Source organism: Limanda limanda, chromosome 21 (genome assembly GCF_963576545.1).
Source record: "Limanda limanda chromosome 21, fLimLim1.1, whole genome shotgun sequence".
Classification (NCBI taxonomy): Eukaryota; Metazoa; Chordata; class Actinopteri; order Pleuronectiformes; family Pleuronectidae; genus Limanda; species Limanda limanda.
The window spans coordinates 13,108,278-13,129,260 of NC_083656.1; the positions used below are offsets into that span (position 1 = coordinate 13,108,278).

Below are 20,983 nucleotides of genomic sequence, written 5' to 3' on the forward strand. Positions count from 1 at the left end.
ATTGTATTTGAAGTTCTATCACATGTGTTTATTACGTTTATATTTTTATTATTATTATTATTCAGGCAAATGAATTGGCTTTTTGAGGGCTTTAACATGCTCAACTTCTTACCAAAATTTGCAGAAAGTTAGAAAGTGGTGAAAATTTAAGTATTCTGAAGGAATTTTCAATGGGCGTTGCAAAATGGCTCAACGGTGCCCCCGAGACCCCTGGTTATTATTATTATTATTATTCAGGCAAATGAATTGGCTTTTTGAGGGCTTTAACATGCTCAACTTCTTACCAAAATTTGTAGAAAGTTAGAAAGTGGTGAAAATTTACGTATTCTGAAGGAATTTTGCATGGGCGTCGCAAAATGGCTCAACGGTGCCCCCCAAGACCCCCCGACACCCCCGGAATGTGTTCCCATTGACCAATCTTCACAAAAATCATTATTATTATTATTCAGGCAAATGAATTGGCTTTTTGAGGGCTTTAACATGCTCAAATTCTTACCAAAATTTGCATAAAGTTAGAAAGTGGTGAAAATTTACGTATTCTGGAGGAATTTTTAATTATTATTATTATTATTATTATTATTATTCAGGCAAATTAATTGGCTTTTTGAGGGCTTTAATTTTAGTTAGTTCTCTCCTCTAGGGAGTGATCTCTGACCTGTTAATGGATGAGTATAGAACATGGGACATCATCATTAGAGATGAGGCATGTCTTTGTGAATACACTATTTCATTTACATTATATGCTTAGACACATGCAGTTATGTCCTGCTGAACCACGAGATTTGGGACGTTGTTTTGCCTTGGGTCGCAACCTCTCTATTTAGGTCCCGAGCACTGATCAAAGGTCAGGTGAGACCCTATTGAAATTGTAAAGATTATTATTATTCAGGCAAATGAATTGGCTTTTTGAGGGCTTTACCATGCTCAAATTCTTACCAAAATTTGCAGAAAGTTAGAAAGTGGTGAAAATTTACGTATTCTGAAGGAATTTTCAATGGGCGTCGCAAAATGGCTCAACGGTGCCCCCCAAGACCACTGGAACGTGTTTACATTGACCGGTCTTCACAAAAATCAATATACAGGTGTATCATGACCAGACAAACAAAAAAGTCTTTAGGTGCAATTGGAAAAACTCAACAGGAAGCCTGCTATTTTGCATTTAGTGGCCATTTTGGCCATATTCCACATTTTTACTTTGATGTATTTGTACCAGGGTTTTCATCGGATCAACTTCAAATTGAGATGAGTGTCATCACAACAAGATGGAGATAAAAACTGACTGACGGATTTTTTTTTTAGTCACACAATGTGACCGTGGCGTGGCATCAAAGTTTGATTACACACCATTAAAACACGATGTTCTGTAACGCGGTCATACATGGACCATGAATCCTTTGATATCAGTCTTCCTAGATCAAAGGAAACTTTATATCTTGCAAAGGTCATGTCTCTTTCTCTCTCAGAACTGGTTATTTTTGTTTTTTCAGACAAAAATCAAAGGTCAGGTAAGACCCTATTGAAATTGCAAGGATTATTATTATTCAGGTAAATGAATTGGCTTTTTGAGGGCTTTACTATGCTCAAATTCTTTCCAAAATTTGCAGAAAGTTAGAAAGTGGTGAAAATTTACGTATTCTGAAGAAATTTTCAATGGGCGTCGCAAAATGGCTCAACGGTGCCCCCGAGACCCCTGGAACGTGTTCACATTGACCGGTCTTCACAAAAATTCGATATACAGGTGTATGATGACCAGACAAACAAAAAAGTCTTTAGGTGCAATTGGAAAAACACAACATGAAGCCTGCTATCTTGCATTTAGTGGCCATTTTGGCCATATTCCACATTTTACTTTGATGTACTTGTACCAGGGTTTTCATCGGATCAACTTCAAATTGAGATGAGTGTCATCACAACAAGATGGAGATAAAAACTGACTGACGGATTTTTTTTTAATCACAAGGTTTGACCGTGGCGTGGCGTCAAAGTTTGATTACACGCCATTAAAACACGATGTTCTGTAACGCGGATATACATGGACCATGAATCCTTTGATTTCAGTCTTCCTAGATCAAAGGAAACTTTATGTCTTGCAAAGGTCACGTCTCTTTCTCTCTCAGAACTGGTTATTTTTGTTTTTTCAGACAAAAAGCATGCAACGCTTCAAAATGCATGTGCTCGGCCCCACCCAGTGCTGCTTTGCAGCCCTAGAAAATTTTAGTTACACATGTTACTGCTGCTCCCTTCATCTCTGGCGGACGTTTTCATGTGTATTTTTTTTTACTGTTTCTTTGGCACCAGACTGTATTTTACAATAAGTGATAATAAAATAAAAACTAAATTGATAAACACGACAAGTATTATGTTTTACATGAATCACTGTGCGATGCCAGAAACCTGATGTACAACCGGTTCTGTGATCTATTTTTCATTTTAAGTATTTTTTTTAATTTATATTTATATATGTATCCATGAATTAGTTTATCATTTTGATATTTCCCAGAGTATTTATTTCTGTACTTTACATGTATTCAGTTATTTATTGATTTATTTACACTGTTATTTTGTCTTTCATATTGAACAGCTAATGATCACAGAAAAAAATTCAACCAAACTAGTTTATCCACAGAATAAATATAAAATATTTTACCCTACATGGCTATTTTGTCTCTATGCTGCCCTTGTGGTTTTCCTCAAGTCAGCAGGTGTGTTGACAGTTTGAGATGTGGGTAATGACCCACTGACGACATAATGACTGACATCAGGAAATCATCTGTTTAAATGATATAGATATTTAGAGAGTTTACAGTAAAGGCTACTGGTGTGTATGTTCGACAAGGTTCAAGGAATTTCCCAGCAGGCCACACTCCACAGGGACCTGTGTTCCTTCATTAAACACGCAGAGCCACTCTGGATACGTCCTGCTCATTGAAGTGACTAAACTTCTGTGGGTTGCCTGGCAATGATTAAACTGCATATGAGTTAAAAAGTGTCTGTGAGGTTTCAAGAACATGACAAATTATCTTTTCATCTTATTTGTATTATTTTTTCATTTGAAATATGTTTGCACAGAAAATAGACTAACTTATGATAACATTTCTTCATAGTCGTTATTAAGTCAGAGCAGCAAAAGTTAGTAATCCTACCTCTCCTGGGTGTTGACTAACTTTGCCTCTTTAAATGATTATCCCACTGAGGGCTTGTCTGTGGGGTTAGTGGCTCTGTTACCCCCAGCAGACTCACAGTTAGTTTGGAAACTCCCATCTCGCTGCAGTCTTCTACTCAGTGGATGTGTTGACTCCCCTGGTCAAACACTGGTGACGGATGATTGATCCAAGGAGTTGGACATTCCTTTCCTGTCTGGATACAAGAAGCTTTGTTTGAGTAAATTGGGTTTGCATGAAAAGACAGAGCGAGTGATGCAAACAAAGATCTCAGTTTGGACCAAGCGCTCACAGGAGGAACTTCTCACCAGGCTCCTTGTGGAGCTCAGGAACAATAAAACTCTGACTCTGGATTAAATGTTGATTAAAACTTCAGCTGAAAAAGATGGAGCAGTATCGGGAATGAAGGATTTACCGAGGAATTCAGACAGTGAGGCTCAGGTCGTCAGTATGGATACTTTAAGAAACAAAAAAAATACATGGGAGCTTTATGAGAGAGAGGTACCACACAGCAGGTTTTGGTGAGTTATCATTATACTTATCATTGTTATTTAACTGTTAAATGAGAATGATAAGGCCACTTATTCAATGCATGCAGTAAATAATGTGTAGGATGCATTTCAATATCGATATCATACCATAATTGCCTATAAACATCTATTATCCACATAATAATATAATCTAAAATGTGTTTATATATATATATATATCTACATACATCTATAAATCTATTTCAACATCTACAAATACTAATTTACAAATACATATTACATCCTTGTAACAATATCCAAATTGAAAGGTGTATATTATGTACATATTATGTATTGGCATTTTTATTTTTTTATTTTCTCATTCTATTGCCTTTTTTAAATTATCATATCTTCCTCATTCTGACTTGTCTGATGCAGTTACAACTGAAGATCCAGGGTATGGGATCTTGTCTTGTCTTATCTTATAAAATTACTAATAACTTCCATTTTCAAAATACTGTGTAAAGCATGATGTTAAGTCTGCAGCCTCTGACATGTTATCACCTTAAAATAGCTCAACTCCCAGTAAAATGTTGATATTAAACATAATTCTTCCATCCTTAATTAAGACTTGTTAATAAAGTTAAAGCTGAAGTTGTACAATAGCGTCACACTCTGTCCCTTAATTCTCAGATTTTCTCTTCTCAAACACTCACAACACTGAAAAGGACTTTCTCTTCCTCCACCCCTCGTCCCCACACATGTAGCAATCTCTTTCAGATGCATCAGTCTTTTAACCTGCCTTTTCAGCAAACCTCTACACTTTTATTACTTAATTATTTTACGGTTCCATCGGGTTGATTGTGAGAAATGAGTATAATGTAAAGGACCTCTCGTGCGTGTCCTGATGGAGCTGGAATAAAGAGCTCACATGTGACTTATTGTTTCAGGCTGTATAGTCTCCCTGAGCGACAGGGCCACACAGGAGCTGCTGGGCGTGAGGAACACGCTGAACTTTCAAACACAGCATCTCCCAAACCTTAAGAACTCCCTCATCCCTTATTCCCCATTTTCAACTTTCACCAGACACACACGTTAAGGCCCAGAGTACATTTGAACTATATATCTACTGCTTATCGTGTGTCTCAGAAGAAAACAAAACGATTTGCATACTGCCAGTCATCTATCTATCTATCATCCATCCATCCATCCATCCATCAATCCATCCATCCATCCATCCATCCATCTATCTTTACTTTTGTATGGATCAGTTGTGTGTTGTCCCGATACTGCCACTTGGGAGCGCTGCATTCATTCTGAGACTTTCACCCATTAGCTTTTCCAGAGTACACTAGATTAAATAAATTGAATATTAACAGAAGAAACTCACTAACAAAGATAAGCAATAATAATAATAATGAAAAAAAATAAGAAAAATCATAATAAACTTTATTCGTATAGCACCTTCCAAAACACAGTGTTTCATGAAAGACTGAAGGCCAACAACAGGAAATAATTACAGGCAATTTCCAAATCACAGAACCCTACAGCACAAATACAAAATAAAAAATGTTATTTAAGAGAAGAGAGTAAAATCACGATCAAATAAAACATGGTAAAATCATTAAAAAAAATGCTGTTAAGTCAGAAGTGTGTCTGGAGTTCATTCAGGGGCTGATGTCACAAAACTAAGAGCAGTTCCCAACATAAAACAACCCCTAAAGAATAATGGGAAAGTTTGCACTCTCACAAAACATTTAACTATTGTAGTACAAGCTCCTAAAACTGTAGAAAGTCCAGATGTTCAAGATGTCAGTGAACTCCAAAATTTGTAAGTTTTAAACACAAACAGTCAAAATGTATATACACTAATTAACATTTTCATTCATCTGATTATCCCCATTGCAGTGATCCCAGCTGGGGAGTCAGTGCTGCAGAGAAGCTGAGCCCCGAGCAGCTGAAGCTCCTGAGAGACGCATTCACCGTGACTCCGAGAGCTGGAGAGCCGCAGATACAGGAAGACAGGCTGAGTGGAAGGAGAAGGAAGAACAGGGAAGGAAATGAGGAGCAAGGGTTGACGTTTGAAGAGTTTCTTCAGGTTTTGAGGACAGTGATTGGTCCGGATATTGAGGACACGTGGGTTGAGAGGTTTTTCAGTGAGGTAAACAAAAAGTGTAGATAGAAATCTCACTTTTCAGCAGCATAAAGTCATTGTACGTCGTTTATAATGATGCAGGGGCACTAACGGTATAAACTTCATGACATCCAGGTGGATATCAGCTGTACGGGTCAGGTGAGGTGGCAGCAGCTGTGTTCCTACCTGCTTCTGGAGTACACTGAACGAGAGCGCTCCTCCATCCCCACAGCTGCTCTGCTGGACTCCCAGCCACAGATCACACACTGCTCTCACAACAAGGTACAAATTCACCTCATATACAGTCTATGATTCACCTGCAGACCTGTGAACGAGGGGAAAATGTGCATCTTCGTAGGATGTTTCGTTGAACAATTACTCAGAATTGTCCAATCTAGGCACCAAAAGTGAAGATCGTGTTTTTTCTGGACGACAAGTATGAATCCCACTGTCAGTTTTTGAGTCACATGATGCACCCAGCTGATCCCCAAGTTAACTGCAGAGGGAACGTAGTAAGCAGTTGCATTTGGTACAAAGCATAGACTGTAAATAAAGATGGACGACATGACAGCCTCCCAAAAGTGAAGCCAAAGAGTCTTGATCATCCTAGTGGCAGGCTGCAGTGTAGCTATTAGCCTCCATGTTAGTGGCTGGGATGGATGGACCGTGGATGGACCAAATTAAAAATCAAATAACATTTTTCAAATACGGTTTCTGTCATGTAAGTAATTGTTGATGGTACTAAGTGGAGAGAAACGGTATGATTGAAAGCTGAGACTGACTTACGATTGGTAGAGTGCTTGCATTGGCAAGACCTCGCTACTGTGGCTCCATTTGTGAAACCTTGGCATATTGATTGTCCCCCCTGGTGGCTGGCTGCAGTACAGATCATAAATTCTGCCTCCTCCATGTTAGTAGATGGGACATTAGCCAAAAATAAAAAGTTAAAGTATACGTCAAATTAAGTTTTCCCAAACATGGTTCATGTCATTTTGGGTAGTTATTATGACTTGTCCAAGTTTTCCTAGTAAGTTTGGTTTTGATTACATTAATAATCAAGGTGATACGTCGTGATAGAAGGATGAGACTGACTGACCTCGACACCGCAGCTCCGTCCTCCAGATCAGTAGAGTGAGACTCATCAGTAATCAGTGCAAGATGGCAGCTTTCGTATTTGAGAAATTTTGACTTCATTTCTGGATAAGAGGAGGAGAGACACGTCGTCCATCTTTATTTACAGTCTGTGATCATGACATATTGAAAAGTCTTCCCTAAAAGAGGCTCCTAGTGTTAGGCTGTGAGGACTACCTGTATTTTTTTTACTAGGACTCCTCAACAGTCAAATAGGAATTAACAAATTAATTCTATAAGTATGAAACTTTACTAACTAAATCTCTCTATACTAAGTTTGGTCAGCTTCTTTTCTACACTCTTCTACTGTATATATAAATAGGTTATTTCATCCACTAGCCTTTTTTATTAATTACATTTCTTCATCTGCAGCGGGAGCCAACTGTGCGAGTGGTTGCTGTTTCCCATCCACCCCCACTCCGCTATATAAGTGTCAGCAAGGGAGGTCAGATCACTGTCTGGAACAGCGGCCTACACATCCTCAAAACTGTTGGGGTGAGTGACATCACGGTCCTACTTTTACATCCACATGGAAACACAGCACGCTCACACAATCTTTTTTACATTCACTCCTCAGCTTGCCGGAGACCCAACGGAGGAAGTGGCCAACACGAGGAGGTTCAGAGGCTGGACCACTGATGCTGTTTATATGGGCAACGTCCACAAGGTTGCCATAGCAACTGACTGCAGGGAGCTGCACTTTCTCGATGTCTCATCAGCCGATGTATTTGAGGACGTCCACCTGTTTGGTAGACTTGAATGCTAGCATGTTATAATGAGCTGATCACTAATGAAATAATTTACTGTGCAAAAAGGTGAACTTTCAAATCTTTGTCTCATCAAGGGTTTCGAAGCGTCCCCACTGCTCTTTGCTACTGGCACGACGACCAGGTATGACCACTGTTCCTTTGAGATGTTGGATGAATTCACCCCAGAATCAAATATTTACATAAATGTGATTGTTCCCTAACCCAAGAATCCAGATTGTCCCCCTCTGCTGCTGCTGGGGGACGAGAAGGGAGGAGTCCACCTGATGTGGTTCCTGAACCCCTCTAAAGGTCTTTTTAACAATCCCTCCAAGAAACAGAACGGCCCACATAGGATCTTCTTTTCAGTAAGTCACCCATCTAATACCTCTATTTAATTACTGAGCCCAGTGCTCCTTGCAGGTTCCCAGCAGAAACTGAGGCAGACAGCTTTGATATGCACCTGTTGAATGCAATCGAGTTTTTACAAATAACACTTAACCCTTCACTTGTTATCCATCTCGAAAACAGGACCTTAGCGAACACAGCAAGAAGGTCTCCCACCGTTACATCCCCAACATCCACCAGGAGCCAATCAACAGGCTGATGTTTGAGCCCAGCACCAGTGACATCATGACCTCCTCTGAAAGTGACACCAGCTCTGTGGTCTTTCTGAATTTGACCCTGAGGCGGGAGCCATACATTTGGAAAATGAAACAGGTAACTGCCCGATGATGGATTGACGGTTATTACCCCTGCCAAGGATGTCATGTACTAAAAAAAAAATGTAATTGTGGTTTGATCAGGTGACTTAGTGAAGGTCTGTGCACTCTGAGGGTCACTCTAGTTAAGGGTTGTGTATTCTCCTTAACTGTTACCGTCAATAATACCTGAGTGTACTTGAATGAGTATATATTTGTGTATTTGTAGACTATAGTTTGCAAATGATATCAGAAACATTGCACGAGGGTAATGAAATTACCTTTGTATTTGAACATGGATCAAGGTCATATGTTTATGTGTCGGTCACAGTACTCTGATCGGGTTGACCCTGACATAACTGGGTGGATCGTGGTTTGAAACTTAACAAATATCAGTAGAGAAAAAAAACTTGTTAGACGGTGTTGAAGGTCCTTGTATGACACATATTACATAACTCATTCGCTGAATTACCCCTGGCCAGTTTTAATCTAAAAGAACAAATATGAGTCAAGTTACTCATTTATAAAGTTTGCTTCCACCCGACATCAAGAGGCAGACAGTGTCACTGACGGTGGAGAATAGAAGTAACGCTGTTGCACAGAACCTTATTAAACTGGGTGGTCGTGCTTCCTGTTATGCACAGTTACTTTATGAACAGGCAGAATCATTTTACACTCCAATTAACTGTAGAGACATTTTAACAACGAAGACGCCCTTTAAAACTCCTCAGTACAAACTCATGAGACCGGCTGACCAGTCAGTGTACATGTCTGTCTCTTGACTGTTTTTTATGAGGGCATTTGTGTCTAATTTTCAGGGCGCCAAATGCTTTGACTACAGTGCACCTCTGCAGTTGATGGTGACAGGAGGTTGTGACCGAGCAGTCAGACTCTGGACTCGATTCGTCACCACGCGTCCTGTGGCCACACTGCTGGGCCACTGCGCCACCATATTGGATGTGGCCATCTACCCACCTGTCGGTCAGATCTTCAGCTACTCCAGAGATGCTGTGAGTCATCAAATATACAATAAGACAACAAAGCTTGTCTGTGTATTAGTCAATGGACATGTGATTTTCTTTGCTTTACTCAGGAGCTGAGGGTTTGGGACATTTCCACGCATCAGTGTCTGAAAACACTCCGACTGCATTTCCCATGCCTGCAGCTGGGTCGAATCCCAGAACATGGCAATTTCCCCTTCCTGCTTCTGAGCCCTCCTCTTCCTGTAGAGACTCAACCTCATTTAGTAGTGGGATGCAAAGATTACCTGGCACGGCTCCATCTGACTGAATCCAGAAGAGGAAGAGGTGGATGGTTGACGAATGAACAGAGGGAATTTGGACCAGAAATTGGTGCGGTCCTCTCCTGTGCCCTGTACAACCCCACCCTGAGACAGGTGGTGACTGGACATGTAGACTCGTCTGTGTCTCTTTGGGACGTAGAGACGGGTCAGAGGCGGCTTCAGATCTTAAACGCACATGGTGAGGATGAACTCCTCTGCATGACACTAGACTCCACCCACAGAAGACTGGTCACCGGGGCTCGCAACGGTACCATTAAGGTTCGAAAACCACATATTGTTTCTATCAGCTTATAACAAAATATGGTTAATTGGCACCTTATGTTAATTGCACCTGTGAGAGGGTTTTTAAAAAATTGTTGAGGCGTAATTTTTCTTGCTGACCACTCCAAGCAGGTGTGGAATTTACTAAACGGCCTCAACCTGCACAAGATGGAGCCTGCTTCCAACTCTGAAGTCACCAAGCTGACCTGTCTCCATGACAACAAGCTGCTGGCTGTGGGATGGAGCCAGCGGATTGTTCAGTATGACATCGGTGCAGCAAAGGTAACATTTAAATTGATCCCTAACCCTTATTCCACAGTTAAGTCACATAAATACATATTATTTCCCATATGAATAATTTACAGACTGAAAAGCAGAGTTTCACTGCTCGTTATGGTTTTAAGTTTCAAGCATGTTTCCCTCCTGACTGAACCGATACATCAGTGGTGGGGGAGGTTGGGTGTCGTCAACTCTGTAACTCCACCCAAGGCGTGTTGTAACAGGGTCCTGGATGAGTTTTTTTTACAGGACGAGTAAGAGATAAGTTACAGTAAACTTAATAATTTTGTCTATAATAGATGCAACAAAATAATAATTTAAACCTCATATTCCAGATCTTAAATTTGATTGAAAAGTAAGTGACAGACACGGAAAAACGTTAAAGGGACCCTGTACATTTTTAACAAAATGGCACATGACTGCAATCAAAAGTATCAGTTCCCCTGGGCCAAGATTGAAAATCTAAAGCATTACTTTTTGATAATGTTCGGTTTGATTTGGACTGGATGAATAAAAAGCCAAAATTTCTTAAATATTTTTAAATTGGACGAAGGTGACGGATCTAGGATTTTCTTTTTTTAAAGATACTTAACTTATGGGAGCATCAACACACATCATTACTGGACAGACAAGGAAGGAGTTCCATCTAAGAAAACAGAATCCATTAAATACAATAATCAAGGCTTTAAACTGGCGGCTGATAAAAGCGTGTTTATATAAAAACAAAAATGGTCCCCCAATCATTACCTTAGCTTTTAGTCTTTTTCTCTACCACAACTTCTCCCCCACATGTTGAATGCTGCATGATGCTGGTCACACAAGGTGTCACTATGGAAACCAATCTGATGCAGAGTATTTCCTACAGCAGCACAAAACATATCCAATTTAATCCAATAAATGCATTGTAACAGTGTGATATCTTGAAATCATTCTTGCTGTAAAAAATATGATTACCTTTTACAGGGAATAGATAAAAACATCATCCACCTACACATTAGTTCACAGGTCATAAGAAATACGAAAGCCAGTGCCAGTATAAACTCAGACTGAGCTGCAGTGTGCGAGAAAGTCTGGATGTGCACACCTCAAAATTCTTGTGTTACACTTAACCCATCCCAACTTTTAACTACCATCTGCTCTGCGGTTAAATTCATCCCTTAAAGAACACAGCATTAATGCTTCTCCGGCAAATTCCTGAATCTTTCCCCCCCACCAGTTACAAAGTTTCTCGGTGTGAAGCCCCCTGTGTCAGCAGAGCTAGGTTCCTGAACAGGAAAAATTCCCAAAACACTGGTGGGGAAGGACTTTGATATTAGGAACTTACATGAATTTTGTCACAGTTACACATCCACCTGGTGAGATGAGAGACGTCTGTGCCGCAGAAGACATCTGCACCAGTATCTGCACGACATCCACCACGCTGAGTCTGTGTTTAAGAGCCGACCACAATGTTGTTACCGAGGTGTAAACAAAACCAGTAAAACAGAGAAGGAAAGAGAGCTGCCTTCCATCAGGCAACACAAACAATTACAAGTTATTTTAGACCACTAGTCACGCAGTGGGAAGTGGTGAAGAGGTTTACAATTAAAAATAGCAAGGCCCAGGCACTCTGTAGAGGTTGGAGTCAATATTGCACTGTTGTTGTGGAAAACCCTCCACGGTGACACTAAACTGGTGATATTCAGTTTTGATACTATGTTAAATGTCTCTGCAGGATTTGTATGTGAGAGCAGACATGTCCTGGAAGTCCAGCGGTGTCCATAAATCAGATATCCTTGCCGTGTGTCAGTGCCCGGCTCTGGGGGTTGTCGCCACAGCGAGCCATGATGGAGAGGTGGTCATCTGGAGGTTGGAGACACAAGGACCACTGCTTCACTTACAGAGAGAGGGACAGGCAGGGTGAGGGGACACAACCATGCATGTGTGTGATGTGCTGAATGTTAAATACTGGTGTTGCCTATGTAAACTCATTATGTATCACTGTCTAGTCTTTAAATTAAGGAGAAAAAAAGTTACGTACTAACAATTTAATTTGTGGATTTTTAAAAAACTTTTTTTCGCAGTACACAATGTGCTTGAACAAGGAACAATTTTTTGAATATATTCAATGATGTATGGCTCAAAGCTATACAGCTAACAGTAAACAAGGAATCACTTAAACATACACCTTGCCGGCCAGGCATTAGAAATATAATTGGACCCTGTGTGTAAAATTATGGCCCCTTTATGGCCCCTGATTTTGGAGATCCTAGATCCGCCTCTGGATAGCCAGTCCGAGTGGGTTCATGTTGGTGATACTCTATCCCACATTTAAAAAGCAAGATGACTACATATCCAATAGATAGTGATGTAACCATGACAATCGGATGGACCATTAGACATAATTTGTCTTTTTTTAATTAATTGTTATTCAAATGTACAAAAGTTAACTTGTTCACTTCCTGGCACCACTGAAGAAATGCACGTTGGTATTTGGCAATGGTAATTCTTACGCTTATATGGTGGTCAAAAGGTTTCTCTGCATCCTTAATGGGAGCCAACTTATACATCGTTGTTGTGTGCATTGAACCGTAGCGTGTGTGTGATTCCAGAGTGGTGCCCCCTGTGGACAGCCTCCTGTTCCTGCAGCATCGAGCTGCCAACAGAAAGCTGAGGAACAGAGGAATCCTGGTGTCGTCACAGGCTGGTTGTCTGTGCTTCTGGAGCGTCACTGGAGAGACACACTCATACGGTGAGTGAGACGCCGGAGGAAAAGTTGCAGGTGGAAAACTGAAGAGGTGTTTTTCAGAAGAACTGGATGCAAAAGTGAAATGCATCAATTGAAAGTAAATCTCTAAGAATCTGAGGAGGTGGAAACACTAGAGCAGTTGACAAGCAGCTGTCAGTTTTAATGATCCTCTCATGAGATGGATTCACGCACAGCCAGAGCAGTGACAGTTAGACTCAACTGTCGACTTGGACATAGTCAGTGTTGGGAAGGATACTTTCAAAACGTATTCCGTTACAGAATACAGAATACATGCCCAAAAATGTAATCTGTAACGTATTCCATTACATTAACTAATCTGAGTAACGTATTCTGAATACTTGGAATACTTCCGGTTTGTATTGCATATTTTAAGTGTATGATTGCGGCGTTGTTATAGTCAGTGGAGCAGCAGCAGTTTAAACTCTCTCTCCGCCGATGCGGCGGGGCAGCTGGATGTCCGGCTCCCCTCCCCCCCACCTCTGTGCGGGTCCTACCGGAGGCTGAAGCCCCCCCCCCCCCTGCGCCAAGGCTGCCTCGCGCCTTGCAGCGATCGTTTCGGCGTCGGGTCTATTTCTTGCGCTTGACGCGAGCGTATCGCTGCAGGAAACACACTGAAAAATGATTTTAAACGATATTTTATATGATATAAATGATAAAGTATGCATCCCATAGTTTGTATTCCCCTTCTGTTGTCCTGGAGTTTTAATTTTACCAATTTTACCAATCACATTATTAAATGCCCCCCTCTGCACATCCACTACAGACACACAAGCAGTCATAAAGATAAAAAGAGGGGGGGGGGTTCCGTTGTGAACCCGGCGTGCCTCGCTGGTCTCCTGCAGAGCCATGACAGCGGAGCTCTGGGAGCGCAGGTCGGTCTTCTCTCACCAGGCGCTGGAAGGGCAGCTTGCGGATCAGCAGCTCCGTAGATTTCTGGTAGTGACGGAACTCTCTCAGAGCCTCGGTCCCGGGGCCTGTAACGGTCCCGAGCCGGTCGCGGTGAGGCTCCTTCACGCCGCCGGGGGCCGGGCGCTCTTACGGCAGCCCTGGTCTCCAGCTGCTTCCTGGGGGCTTTGCCGCCGGTGGATTTACGAGAGAGTGAATAAACTCATGAAACAGAGAAGTACCGTCATGTAATCCACTGATTTCAACAATGTAACTGTATTCTGAATACCATCTATTTAATTTGTAACTGTAACGGAATACAGTTACTCATAATTTGTATTCTAAATACGTAACGCCGTTACATGTATTCCGTTACTCCCCAACACTGGACATAGTTGTGGGCTGCCATTCCTGGAAGGCCACAACTATGTCTCTTTCCAGATCCCATCTGTGTTTAGTGGTGTGGGATTCATCCACTGTGACCACGGCATATGTGTATGAACGTGTACAGATGCATGTGTGTGTGTGAGTTGTCCAGTGTGCATTTGTCTGCATTTGTGTTTATGCATTTTTCTAGCAGGGAGGAATTTGGAACTGTGACATAACAGGGAGATTTGTGACATAACAGGACAAATTTAAAAAGTAGCAATTTGTCCCATATGTACTTTTGTCATTTGAGTCAAAACAGTTTTCTTGAAATTGGCAAAAGGTCGGAATATAAATAGATTCGCTTGAGTGGAGTGAACCAAGTTTACTCCCTGTGGAACCTCAACTGCTTATATAAAAACCACAGGAAACATTTGCTACAATAATTTTTTTACTGGAGTTTTAATGTTTTGAAAACTGCCTTTTTTACAATTCTGAAGTTTCTCCTTATCCCAGGTGAGTTTTATGCTCCGGAGCAACCAGGTGCACGTGTGTTGAGTCTGAGCTCAGATCAGCCTGAAAACACCATCCTGGTCTCTGGAGACACAACAGGCTGGCTCCAGATCTGGGATATTTCTCATTATGCACTGGACATCCAACACGGGGTGAGCTGGTGTGAAATCAAGACAACTAAAAACACTTCAGACACATGTACTCAATGTGTTCTCTTTCCACACAGTCAGTCGGTGAACGGCCTACGCTGCTGCGGAGTTGGAGGGCGCATGAGAGAGGAGTAGTAAGTGTGGAAGTCCTGGACGTGGCCGAGCGACTGCTCGTCCTCACAGCCTCAGCTGCCGGCGCTGCTGGACTGTGGACGAGAGACGGAGACCACGTGGGATCTTTTGGACAGGAAGGGATGTGGAATATCACCGATGCAGCTGCGTACCAGAGGTGAGTTTATGAGGGTATCTCAAATAACAGGAAGAATGAAAAGTATTTTGAGGGAGCTTGGGATCAGCAGTGCACTGAGTACCTGTACATCCATGGCCACATTATATTTAAATGCATGAAACTGAATCACCTCAGCTGAACAGAACATGTATTTCCTTCCTCAGCTGAGCTCTGAGGGTTAACAGATCCACTTCCCTTTGTTCCTCAGTGGCTCACTAACTCTTCAATAGTTGGAAATATGACCTCACGCATGCTGTGAAGCATATTCAGTCCAAAATATGAGGAGGACCTGTGTAAACATGGTACTTTTTTGGGATGTGATCATTTACTTCTACCAACAGTAGCTAAATGTACCTGGCATATCCATCCTGCCAGTATTAGATGCAGGACCTGTCCAAAAAAGTAATGTTGTCCAAGAGGGAACACTAAATTAGATTGACCGAATCTAATTAAGAGAATGTCGTGTGCGGAGGAATACATCGCGACGCTCGCTCGCTGTTTCCACAGCTGTTTGAATCTTTAATAGAATTTAGAGTTTGGTTAAAGGTCATAAACTCTGGCTTGGCGGTAGCCTTCGCTGTATTTCTGTCACATGTGAGGTAACTCGGACCAGAGAGGAGAGAACAGTCTGAAGTAATTCTTTTTTAAAGGGGACAATGAACCCCAGTCGAACTGAAAGAAAGTCAAACAAATATGCTTCTGCATAAATGAGGCTCACTGAGGAGCATAATCCCTACGTCATTTGATATTATGGTTAAACTCTTGTGAAGACATGCTGCAGATGGTTTCCTGTGGTCGTAAAATGAAGGCATACCACAAAAATGATTGTACTGAATTCTAAATTGAATTTGACTAAATAAAGTGCCAGAAATTAAAAAGATAGCACACATGAATAAAATCAACAACACCTTAGGAAGAAAACAAGGCTAAAGTCAACATAAACACAAAAAGTCCAATAAAAGATCCACAAAGAAATAAAGGAAAAGCCATTGAAAAGTTAAAAGCACAGGCTCTAGATCAGGAGCAGAATTATGACAAAACTAAGGTCCAATCATTTTGAGTTGTTGCCTAATTTGAACCCAAATCGATTCACTCAGATGTTTGTCAGCTGATAAATGAGAAATTCCTCTATTTGCTTCTTTTAACTTGTATAACCATAAAGTTGAGCTTTCACCTTTGTTTAAATTATAAAGTCACATTTGATTTACCATTTAATTTGTCCTATGTGCAAATGCACACACACACACATACACACACACACACACACACACACGCACACACACACACAAGCAGATTACTCAAGTTCAGGCTCACTGCACCACGGAGATAGAGAACAGCTCCACTTCTGGTTTGAATCAAATCTAACAACAAACATTCTCACAGATATCTCTGACAAAATATTATCCAACACAGGTCACTGATCTGAGTCGTGTACGCTTTAAGGACCTTGACGTGAGCCCAGCTGGGAAAACTCTATCTAAAATAAACAGCTGTATGTTTGCACAAGTGAATACCCTTCAGCGACGGGTGACATCTTTTGGCTCTGACACCAGCAGGGAGACGCAGAACGACCTGAGGCAAGATAGGGAAGAGGAGGGGAGGACTGGAAGTGACGGGGTGGGAGCCAGCAAGGTCAAACCTCAACTAACTTCACAGGAGGAAGGTAAATATTGCTTACCGGTATTTTAAGTAGATATGCATGGTAGCCATACCTATCTACTATAGATGCTTTGGCTTTTGCATCATTGTGGCTTTTGCATTCGTGTTTTGGCTTTTGCATTTGTGTTGGTGCTAATGCAAATCGTGTTGAGGCTTGTGCGTTCGTGTTGTGGCTTGTGCAATAGTGTTTCCCGTTAATGTACTTCTGTGAGACATCTTGGGCCATTGTATATATCCAAAAAAAGTGTTTACAGGTCCAGGTCAGGATGGTCTTCCAGGGAACCTGATACTAAGATTCATTCATGTCCAATTTCTCCACATCATGAAGAGAAAAGTCAGAGCATTCCTCAGATTCTCCTCCTCTGAAGTCTGGAGCTCAGTTTGGGGAACTTTATGGAGATGTTCAGCTCCAGACATGCAGGCCAGAATTTTTCTTTTTTTAAGTGCACGAATGCTGAACGTTTGTGTGTGTTGCTGTGTACCTGTTTCCCCATACTTCCCTCTCACTGTCTCTCACGTTATTCAGTATAACCAACTGTGCTTTCTCTGCAACCACACCCAGCAGACACGCACATTACCTCACATAATGTTGTCTTTTGTCACCTCAGCTTCACGCACCAGCCCAGCAGAGAATCACCACGAGCAGCCTGGGCAACCCATGGTAGACTGCAAACACACAATCAGCTGCTGATGCGTTTAAACACTGTCCACATTCCAACGTTCACACACATTTGTCATTCTCATCTCAGTTGTCTTCTTTCCATCCATCCATCCAACCATCATTTGTGCATCTGTGTGTGTCAGTATGTGTGTGGGGATGTTTGCCAGATCCTCGCTTCGTCTCATAGGACGGGACGCCTCTTCGATGACGTTGATCACAGCAATCACTGTTGATTGGCTGATTTTGCCTCTTCAGACTCATCAGCTCCTGCAGGTGAGTTTCATCCTGTTTGCTGATTTGTTTCCCTTCAGGTTTTTTTTCCTCATGCAGCATCGATGAATCCCCGATCTTCATTTATGCAGCTATACAAATTCTGCTATAACACACTAGTCATACGCTGTTTGAGAGTCAGGGGGAACTTCAAGGCTCAGTATCTTGCCCATGGATACTTCGGAATGCAGCCTGGGAAGCTGGGAATCGTACCATTGACCTTCTATATCCCTCAGTAGATGATCCCTAGGAGTGACTGAATGCAACTTGTACGACAAAGCGCTTTGAACACTGGAAAAGATCATTTTAAATAATAAATAAAGTCTGTTTACCTCTCAAAACATTGAATCAATTTTCTGATAAAACCTTATTTCCCAGAATGTCAACTTCTTCCATTAACAATTGAATCTGTTGTAAAGAGAGAAAGCAATAACTCTGCAAATGAACTTGATATTGAACAAGTGGCTTGTTCTACAATAACAAAGAAGTTGGTGACTTAAAGCAACAGGACGTTTTTGAAATAGGATGTGACACATTCGTCCTCTTACAAATAATAACGTCCACTCCCTCAACTGAACTCAGTGCACTTGGGGTATTTGCTAAAGTTCCAGGTATCTTGCTGTGCTACGGATGTTAGCGGGTCAGTTTGCCAACTTTATGACTTCTTTGCTACTTGTGCTGCTATGAAGCCACATTTTAGCACTGGCATTTGAACGTATCATTATCTGTGATGTGACGTGGCTGCAGTTCAGGAACAAAGCCTCACTCTGACTTCTGCAATGACTCATATCCCTAAATAATCCATAAACTAATTATTCCATCAGCCCCAACAACTCATTTGGTCTTATTAGTGTGCTCCACCTGGCCATGATTGTGCAATGCTGTTTTCAAAGTATGAACCTAAAACCCTATAAAATGTGTGGTAGGGTGTATTGTCGGTGACCATTGAGGTTTGTGGACATCCATACGAGCCACATGTGGCTATAAAACGCTCAATCGATTCCACAGCTATATGTTTCTTTTCATCCCGCCGGTGCTGTTACTGCAGCGCTCCATGTTCAGGCTGTAGTTCTCCAAAAAACATGAGATTGATGGGAAGGGATAATGAAAGAGGGATTAAAGAAGGAATAGAGGAGTAGTGCCATTCTATTTTAGATATATCTGATGGGAACAGAAGGATTACTTTCATTTGAGGATACGCATGAACCCACATCCCCCCTTTTCCTATTTTATCTTAAATGCTGTAACTACTGATTTTCCTCGTCGTCTCTCCATCTTTTTTTCCCGACTGTGGCCTTGTTCTTAATACTGTGTTTTGCTGCCACGCTGTGCATTTGTGGCCTAGACACTGGAAGACATTTCCTGTAGCTGTCAATCCATGTGGTCGGACCGCAGAGATGTCATTAATCAAATGAAAAAAGACATTCACCACTCCATCTCACGACTTAAAATGCTTTCAGTGGGAGGAATATCAGAAAAGCCTTGATGTTACTGCTGAGCAAACCTTGATACCTGTTACAAGTGAAATTTGTAAAATAAATTTCTGTTTTTTGTTTTACTTTTACCGTTTTTCCAGGAGATGCCTCCACTGTGGATTTACGGATAATCCCCCAAGTGTGGTATCAGACAGAGGAAGCTCAGCTCACAACATTTTGAGGGAACTGGGCAGGCTCGTTGAACTGGGAGCCACACTGCAAATACACGTCCAGCCAGACAGAGAGATGGAGGAAATAGAGACAAAGACTAGTTTTATGTTTCTATATGCAGGCAACAGCCAACTGGCCGGAGGCAATGACTTTTCCGTCGTCCAGCCGTGCATTGCATTTTTCTGAACACAATAACTCAAGATCAGCTTGAGGGAATTTCTTCAAATTAGGTAAAAAAAACATTGAGTTCGACTGAAGTGTGGACTGGTTAGAATTTGGTGGTCAAAGTTCAAGATCATAGTGACTTTACAAACCATGTTTTTGGTCACATTGTGAGGAAAATTCTTCAAAATGGTTTAACATCTGTAAAAGGTCACAGTGACCTATTATTAGTAAACTGAAATCATACTGGTTGTCGGAGGCATACAAAGGATTCTAGTTCATCTTATTTTGTGAAGTTGTCTTTAAAATGTAAATCAGTTATGTTGAAATATGTTGCATGAATATTGTTTGTACTTTTCTCTTTCAGATATATAATATAATGTAATTAATTCTACATTATTAATATAATGCTTTTTCTACAATGCATCAACTGTTCATTGCCAACCTTAGCTTATTCTGTTTTGTTCATTTTAATAAAATTGATTGGTCCAGTTCTTGCCAGCTTCTTTCAGAAATAATTTTGAAATTTCGGAATTACACTTATATAATAAGTTTGACACTACTCTCACTAAATCACCAGTCGTCTACTAGCTTAGCTTAGCACAAAGACTGGAAATGGGTGAACACAGTAAGCCTGGCTCAGGCTGAAAGTGCTAATTCTGCATATCACACTATTTTAATCCTTACTTAAACATAATTGTTTCCATAGTTATCATTATCAATAATCTAGGCAAATTATAGGTGCTGGCAGTATTTTTACATCTAATCCACCGACATGGTTTTGTAAGAAAAATAAGAGCAGCTTCTCTTTACTCTGTATGTTGCAGTTATTATATCAGCAGTGAATTTTCCTAATATGTGAGAATTCTCAGACAGACGTTAACGGACTGACGCCTAAGTCTGTATTCAAGATCACACCTCAGCTGAACCTCTCATATTTGTGACACAACTCTCCGTGGCCCTGTTATTATTTGTTTTCTTTTCATATTTGATTGCGAAAGCCTGCTTTCATGGGCTCGGCCTTAAAAACTTGGGTTATTTCGAGCCTCTGGTCTGGATGTTTAAGTGAGGCAGGAAGCGAGCACAGAGCCCGTCCTCGTGTTTGTGTCTGAAGGGATAAATACAGACACAGCTGGGACAAACAGGGTAAGTCATCGACATCGTCTGCACCAAGGTCCCCTCGGGCATCTGTGAGATAACACAGCGTTATTGAATCCCGCCAAATATGTTTTATATCCTATGTCTGCTGATGAATTTGATTTTAAGTAATTGAATTTTCAATCATACGGACTTTAATGCATGTCTCCTTTTTTGTGCCATGCAAAAAAAAACTAAATGATATACCCTTACATTACATAAAACTATATTTTCTAAAGAACAAATGCATCAACAGAAACTTTAAACAAAGCTCACCGAGTTTAAAAAAAAGTGAAGCCTCTGTGTAAAAG

General features: G+C 41.1%; 1 protein-coding gene and 1 pseudogene across 1 annotated transcript; one reads left to right on the plus strand and one right to left on the minus strand.

The window, feature by feature from the left end:
• Positions 1 to 3,563: 3,563 nt before the first annotated feature.
• On the plus strand, positions 3,564 to 19,896 carry LOC133028262 (WD repeat-containing protein on Y chromosome). The gene is made up of 19 exons (XM_061095459.1): positions 3,564 to 3,682; positions 5,540 to 5,792; positions 5,901 to 6,047; positions 7,269 to 7,391; positions 7,474 to 7,645; positions 7,741 to 7,787; positions 7,873 to 8,010; positions 8,174 to 8,362; positions 9,162 to 9,353; positions 9,437 to 9,904; positions 10,040 to 10,189; positions 11,901 to 12,085; positions 12,778 to 12,917; positions 14,703 to 14,851; positions 14,926 to 15,137; positions 16,694 to 16,800; positions 17,405 to 17,457; positions 17,601 to 17,730; positions 19,304 to 19,896. The coding sequence occupies exons 1-18, from the start codon at positions 3,564 to 3,566 to the stop codon at positions 17,688 to 17,690; spliced, it is 2,934 nt and encodes a 977-aa protein (XP_060951442.1). The 3' UTR covers positions 17,691 to 17,730; positions 19,304 to 19,896.
• On the minus strand, positions 13,763 to 14,037 carry LOC133028386 (histone H3-like; annotated as a pseudogene).
• Positions 19,897 to 20,983: the final 1,087 nt, after the last annotated feature.

Excerpts from the sequence above, each read along its gene's own strand:
- LOC133028262 (XM_061095459.1), top strand. The coding sequence starts at position 3,564 with ATGAAGGATTTACCGAGGAATTCAGACAGTGAGGCTCAGGTCGTCAGT. Across the intron at positions 10,190-11,900 it reads ATGACATCGGTGCAGCAAAG|GATTTGTATGTGAGAGCAGA; the intron begins GTAACATTTAAA and ends ATGTCTCTGCAG. Across the intron at positions 16,801-17,404 it reads ACTAACTTCACAGGAGGAAG|CTTCACGCACCAGCCCAGCA; the intron begins GTAAATATTGCT and ends TTGTCACCTCAG.